General features: G+C 44.1%; 1 protein-coding gene across 5 annotated transcripts in view; it reads right to left on the bottom strand.

Annotated features, from left to right (window-relative positions):
* Positions 1-2511, bottom strand: part of ap1s3a (adaptor related protein complex 1 subunit sigma 3a) — a 33358-nt gene extending 30847 nt beyond the window's left edge. For 3 of the 5 annotated variants that reach the window (XM_059651050.1, XM_059651046.1, XM_059651048.1), the window contains exon 1: positions 2402-2503. Coding sequence is in view for 1 of the 5 variants with exons in the window: in XM_059651047.1 (XP_059507030.1) it covers positions 2402-2404 (3 nt within the window). In the remaining 4 variants the exon portion in view is untranslated. Of the gene's footprint in view, positions 1-2401 lie in introns of all 5 variants that reach the window. The other 2 variants (XM_059651047.1, XM_059651049.1) reach the window with 2 other exon arrangements.
* Positions 2512-7690: the final 5179 nt, after the last annotated feature.

Consider the following 7690-nt stretch of genomic DNA (forward strand, 5'->3'; position numbering starts at 1 on the left):
CATCAGGAAGGACGTGAGCCTGAAGGGCGTGACTATCCCAGGCAGCGGAGGCCTTCAGGTCAAGACCTCCCTGTACATGGACGATGTCGCCGTCTTCTGCACCGATCGTCAGTCGGTGAGTAGACTATTGGACATCTGCGGCCAGTTTGAACTGGCCTCGGGTGCCAAAGTCAATAGGGGTAAGAGCGAGGTCATGTTCTTCGGGAACTGGGATGACCGCTCCTTCATCCCCTTCACCGTCAGGACAGACTACCAGAAGGTGCTGGGTGTTTGGTTTGGTGGAGCTGGGGCATGCACTAAGACTTGGGAGGAGCGTATCGCCAAATTGAAGCAGAAGCTGGGCAGTTGGACGCTCCGGTCCCTCTCCATCGCGGGTAAGAACCTGGTTGTCAGGTGCGAGGGGCTTTCGGTACTGTTGTATGTGGCGCAGGCCTGGCCTATTCCCTGGACCTGCGCCGCTGCGGTCACCCGGGCCATCTTCCATTTCATTTGGGGGTCGAGGATGGACCGGGTCCGCAGAGACACCATGTACAAAGACCTGGGAAATGGGGGAAAGGGTGTACCGAACGCCACCCTCGCCCTGACGGCTACCTTTGTGTGCGGCTGCATCAAGCTGTGCGTAGATCCTCAGTATGCAAACACCAAGTGTCACTACTTACTGAGGTTCTACCTGTCCCCGGTGTTGCGAAGGATGGGCCTGGCCTCGTTGCCGCGGAACGCTCCGAGTAGTTGGACCGTTCCGTACCACCTGTCCTTCGTGGAGAAATTTTTGAAAGGAAACACCTTTGACCACAAGGCCGTCAGGCAGTGGTCAGCACGTAGTATCCTTGGGACCTTTCGGGAAAAAGAGAGGGTGGATCCCGTCGTGTGGTTCCCCACGCAGACTGCCAAAGTCGTTTGGCAGAATGCCTCATCGCCAGAACTTTCAAACAAGCACAAGGACATTGCTTGGCTGGCGGTAAGAGGGGCTCTGCCAGTGAGATCCTTTATGCACGCCCAGAATCTCTGCACCACCGCTCGCTGCCCTTGAGGTGGCTGCAGGGGGGACGAGACTGTCGATCACCTCCTTCTGGAGTGTGCCTATGCGCAGGAGGTCTGGAGGGGGATGCAGTGGTATTTGTCGAGGTTCATCCCGAGCAGCTCTGTGACGCGGGACTCCGTGCTCTACGGGCTGTTTCCGGGGACGCACACCGAGACCAACATCAACTGCACCTGGAGGACCATCAATGCGGTGAAAGACGCTCTTTGGTCTGCCCGCAACTTGGTCTGCCAGCTGAAAGAACTGACCCCGACCGAGTGTTGCAGACTGGCGCACTCCAAGGTCCAGGACTACGTGCTGAGGGACGCGCTAAAGCTTGGGGCAGCCACCGCCAAGGCGCGGTGGGGAAAGACCACGGTATGAAACCCCTCGTCCAGAATAGAAAAAAGGGCCCTATCTGGTAACTGGGCCCAGCTGGCGCCTTCCCCAACTGGTCAGGGGGCCAACTGGGACTGTGCGGGGTGACGACTGCCGGGGCGGTTTCTTTGCTTTGTGTTTTTTTTCTCTCTTTTGTTTTTTCCTTTAGTTGGTGTACGTACCCCCTGGGTAACCCGGAGTGGCTTGCATGACTGGGTAGGTGTATAAATGTTTTATTTTTTGCACATTCTATGAATAAAGTATATTTTTTCAAATAGAAAAAAAAGGTGACGAAACGTCTGAAAACTAACCTTCCAGCTCAGCGAGCAAACTCACATCCAGAAACTCAACCTGAGCTACAAATCTTCTCAAAACTCGCTATTTCCTACATTTTCATGGAGTTTTAAATGTCCTGCTTGTCATACAAAAATCACTTTGTTGGACTGGTTTCTCATTTCTAAAAAGGCTTTTCTCCCTTTTGTTTAGATTCTAGGTTTGCATTTGGAATTCTAACTTTTAACCATCAAATGCTTTTCTGTTTTTGTTTCAGATTTCCAGCATTTGGTCTTTATTTTAAAATGAGACAGCCGCTGCATTATGGGTTATTTACCATTAGTATAAAATCGTTTTGAGTAATGATTTTGATTCAAATAAACTAAATCTCCACTCTAATCTCAGCAATGCCTTCAAACCTGATTAGTTAAATACAAAGGTAGCTAATAGAGTTATAATACTGCCTGTATAATTGACTTCAAAATCTTGTAAACTATAGCCTTTAATATTTTACATAGTATATTGCCTAATCTGTTTATTTAAAGCACAGTAAGTGTTTTAAACTAAATATTACTAAACTATTCTTTTCAATATAGGCCAGGTGAGTACTTGTATTTTCACCTGCAGAAACAGGTGAAGTAACTGATATCTACGCTTGCCAACATTACTCTGTAATTAGATCTAAGACACTCCTAAGAAAAAAAAATGCATTTTTTTAAGAAAAAAACTTACCATTCTGCCTTAAAGCAAAAGATGGATGGATGGATTTAACCTCAAAATCTGAACACAAAACATTTCCTGGGAAGCTTGCATTCAGGAACCTATAGTAGTTATCCCACAATTCTGTGTGTTTAAGGCTCCTCCCTGCCCTGGGATTACATATTAACCTGCATTAAAACAGCAGTTTAGAGAATCTTTACTACTTTATTGTTTCATTGTACAGTTCATTGAGCCATTAATATTTCATGTGTTACACATGTAGGACAGACAAAATCTTATTAAGCTTGCAAAAAATATATTACCATTTAATTTATTAGTTATTCTTTGAGTGTGACAAGTTATGTAATGACGATTTTAAAATTCTACAGTTCAGTAAAAACTTCTGTCAAGCAAATGAATGTAAAATATTCTATATGCTATGTTATTTATAAATGTACTTAATTACATTTATATGCCTTTGTATTATTTTAGTTGCTCAATGTCCTGATCAATCTTAACTTCATTCCTGTTTCCAAATTGTTCCAAGTGAATCTATTCGCTCAATTGCTATGATCTTTTTCATCCATGTGCCCTTAAGATCTCGATCTCAACACTACATCAATTCAGTTTTCTTGAGTCTACCTGATTTTAAATAGTGCTCTACCTTCAACTGTCAAAATCCTAAGCTGGACAATTCCCTTACGGATTCTCTCTACCTCTCTTTCAGTCATTAAAGCATTCCTTAAAAATGAACATTTTAACCAGTCTAGCATGTAGTCATTTGATTTGTACAGGGCCCAAAATACAATTACTGCTTCATTCTTTTTGAAAATGATGGCAGGCCATCAGGATGAGAAAAGTTGAAGGGACATTGTGCTCCACCACTTTACCCACAAAATGGTGAAGGTTGTTGAGTTCTGGGAGACAGAACAGTGCACTGGAAGTGATGGAAACAAAACATGAGGGCAAGCTGCCATGAATGTAAGGGATCATTTGCCTGTCCGAGTTCTGCTAATTCCAAACAAGTCAAATATTGAAAGAGCAAAGTCTTTTCCCATTACATAGTTGGTGGCATAGCTAAAGAAGGAAGCAAGTATAACAACACAGGTGTAACCTATGAATCCTTCACATTGTGGTAGTCTACTAAACTTTGAAAATGGGGTACAATAAACACTTCCCAGGAGCTCGATTTGGCTGAGTTTGCAAGCCATTGGTGTTCCCATTAAGGTGTTCACAAATTAAGGGGCACAGATAGGCACTTCTGTGGAGCGAAAGGGACTCCCCACAATAGTGTGTTGTTTCCCCCCCTACACCAGCACCTGATGCCAGGGTCATGGATTCTCTGAGGGCATACAGGACATTCTCAAAAGGGAGAGCGAGCAGCCTGTGCTCATGGCACATATTGGTACTAATGACAATGGCAGGAAGGTTCTGAAAAGGGAGTTCAGGAAGTTAGGAAGTAAGTTGAAAAGCAGGATCTCTAGGGTTGTAATGTCAGAATTATCCCCTGTGCCATGTGCCAGTGAGACTAGGAATAGGATGAGAGTACAGTTAAAAATATGGTGAATGGGCTGGTGTAGGAGAGAGGGCTTCTGATATGTTGGTCATTGGGATGTCTTCCAGGGCAGGTGGAAGCAATATAAGAAGGACAGGTTGCACCTAAACTGGAGGGGATCCAGTTTACTGCCAGGGAGACTTGGCAGTATTGTCACTCAAGAGGGTTTAAACTAGTAAGGCAGCAGGGCGGAAATCAAGGCAGTAATTCATCAAGTGAAATAACCAAGAAGTTTGAGAGTAAAGCTATGCAAAAGAACAGGCAGGAAGAGGATATTGTGGAGGCTGGCTGTCTGAGGTGCATTAGCTTTAGCGTAAAATGTATTACAGGTAAGGCAAATGAACTTATCATATAGTTATTTATGTAGTTATTTCAGAGATTTGATTACGAGAGGGACAAGACTGGTAGCTTAATGTTCCAGGATTTGGATGTTTCAGGTGAGATTGACAGGGGCGTGAAAGAGGTGGAGGAGTTGCAGTATTGAGTCGAGAGAATATCACAACTACTTTGAGAGAGGAGGCGTTGGAGCGCTCATTCAACGAGGCCATATGAGTAGAGCTCAGAAATAGGAAGGGTGCAATCACTATGACAGGGTTGTACTACATGCTGTCTGTAACCAGTGGGTGAAGAAACAAAATTGTGTACCGATTATGGAGAAATGTGAAGACATCAGGGTTGTTGCAGTGGGAGGTTTTAAGTTTGTATATGTATTGACTGGGACTCCCTTAGTGCCAGAGGCTTGGATAGGTGTTAGTTAGACTAGTCCAGGAGGGTTTCTTGAAGCAATATGTAAATAGTCCAACTACGGAAGGGGCCATTTTAGACCTGATATTGAAGAATGAACCTGGCAGGTGATCAAAGTTCGAGTTGGGGTGCATTTTGGGAATCATAATTCCGTTAGTTTTAAGTTACTTATTGATAAGGATAAGAATAGTCCTTGGGTAAAAGTACTAAACTGGGGAAATGCTAACTGTGATGATATTAAGCAGGAATTGGGGACTGTCGATTGTGGGTGCTTATTCGATGGTAAATCTACATCTGTTATGTAGGAATCTTTTAAAGGCCAGTTGATTCAAGTTCAGGACCAACATGTTCCTGTGAAAATTAAGGATAAGATTGTCACAATTTGGGAATCTTGGGTGACAAGAGAAATTACGAGCTTAGTCAGAAACAAAAAGGAAGCATACCTAAGGTTTAGGAAACTGAAGTCAGATAGAACATAGAACATAGAACAGTACAGCACAGAACAGGCCCTTCAGCCCACGATGTTGTGCAGACCATTGATCCTCATGTATGCACCCTCAAATTTCTGTGACCATATGCATGTCCAGCAGTCTCTTAAATGTCCCCAATGACCTTGCTTCCACAACTGCTGCTGGCAACACATTCCATGCTCTCACAACTCTCTGTGTAAAGAGCCCGCCTCTGACATCCCCTCTATACTTTCCTCCAACCACTATGACCCCTTGTGTTAGCCATTTCTGCCCTGGGAAACAGTCTCTGGCTATCAACTCTATCTATGCCTCTCATTATCTTGTATACCTCAATTAGGTCCCCGCTCCTCCTTCCTTTTCTCCAATGAAAAAAGTCCGAGCTCAGTCAACCTCTCTTCATAAGATAAGCCCTCCAGTCCAGGCAGCATCCTGGGAAACCTCCTCTGAACCCTCTCCAAAGCATCCACATCTTTCCTATAATAGGGCGACCAGAACTGACCTTCTGAATTCCAAGTGCGGTCTAACCAAAGTTTTATAGAGCTGCAACAAGATCTCACGACTCTTAAACTCAATCCCCCTGCTAATGAAAGCCAAAACACCATATGCTTTCTTAACAACCCTGTCCACTTGGGTGGCCATTTTAAGGGATCGATGTATCTGCACACCAAGATCCCTCTGTTCCTCCACACTGCCAAGAATCCTATCCTTAATCCTGTACTCAGCTTTCAAATTTGACCTTCCAAAATGCATCACCTCGCATTTATCCAGGTTGAACTCCATCTGCCAACTCTCAGCCCATCTCTGCATCCTGTCAATGTCCCACTGCAGCCTACAACAGCCCTCTATACTGTAAACCACACCTCCAACCTTCGTGTCGTCTGCCAACTTGTTGACCCATCCTTCAATCCCCTCATCCAAGTCATTAATAAAAATTACAAACAGTAGAGGCCCAAGGACAGAGCTCTGTGGAACACCACTCACCACTGACTTCCAGGCAGAATATTTTCCTTCTACTACCACTCGCTGCCTTCTGTTGGCCAGCCAATTCTGTATCCAGACAGCTAAGTTCCCCTGTGTCCCATTCCTCCTGACCTTCTGAATGAGCCTACCATGGGGAACCTTATCAAATGCCTTGCTGAAGTCCATATACACCACATCCACAGCTCGACCCTCATCAACTTTTCACATCCTCAAAGAACTCGATAAGGTTTGTGAGGCATGACTTGCCTCTCACAAAACCGTGTTGACTGCATTTAATCAAGCCATGCTCTTCCAGATGGTCATAAATCCTATCCCTCAGAATCCTTTCTAACACCTTGCAGACAACAGACGTGAGACTTACTGGTCTGTAATTGACCTAGTCTGTAAGAACCCTGAAGAATATAAAGAAAACAGTAAAGAACTAAAACAAGGAGTTCAGAGGGCTAAAAGGGACCATGAAATGACATTGGCAAACAGATTTATGGAAAATTCAGCAAGAATATAGCTAGGGAATGGGCAAGTGCACAAAGATACAGGAAGAAATTTATGCATGGAGTTAGAGGATGTGAGTGTGCCCTTTAATGAATACCCTGCATTGATATTCACAAAGGAGAAGGCCACGGTGGACCATAAGTTTAGACAAGGGTATGTTGATATTCTAGGGTACGTAAATATAAAAGAGGAGGAGGTGTTGGGTGTTTTGAAAATCATTAAGGTAAACAAGTCCCCAGGACTTGAAGGGATCTATCCAGAAAGCTGAGGGAGGTAAGAGAGAAAATTTCTGGGACCTTATATGAAATCTTTGATTCCTCTTTAGTCACAGGACTAAAGAGGACTGGAGAAAAGTTAATGTTGTTCCTTTGTTTTAGAAGGACAACAGGGATAATCCAGGAAATGTACAGGCAGGTGAACCTTACCTCAGTGGTGAGGAAATTACTGGAGAAGATTCTTGAGGACAGGATCGATTCACATTCAGAAAATGATTTACTTATTAGTGACAGGCAACATGATTTTGTTCTGTGATGTCATGTCTCAAACCCGCTTGAGTTTTCTGAGGAAGTGATAAAGGCGATTGATGAAGGCAGAGCGGTGGATGTTGTCTACAGGGACTTTAGCAAGGCATGCTGAGACAGAAGGTGAAGTCACATGGGATTTGCAGTGAGCTGGTAAGACAAATACAAAACTGGCTTGGTCTTAGAAGACAGAGAGTAGCAGTGGAAGTGTGTTTTTCTGACTGCAGATCTAAGACCAGAGATGTTCTGTAGGGGTCAGCGTTGTGCTCTCAATTGTTTGTAATATACATAAATGATTTGGAAGAGAAAGTAGGTGGTATGATTAGTAAGTTTGCAGATGTCACAAAGGCTGGGGAAGCTACCAATAGTGAGGAGGATGGCCAGAGGATACAGTGGCGTATGGATAAGCTGGAGGCCTGGGCAGAGAAATAGCAGATGGAATTTAATCCAAACAGATGTGAGGTGATGCATTTTGGAAGATCTTATGCAGAAGAGAAGTATACAGAACCCTTAGAATCATTAACTTGCAGAGGAATTTAGGTGTACAGTTCCCTGAAAG

This window comes from Stegostoma tigrinum, chromosome 14 (genome assembly GCF_030684315.1).
Source record: "Stegostoma tigrinum isolate sSteTig4 chromosome 14, sSteTig4.hap1, whole genome shotgun sequence".
NCBI lineage: Eukaryota > Metazoa > Chordata > Chondrichthyes > Orectolobiformes > Stegostomatidae > Stegostoma > Stegostoma tigrinum.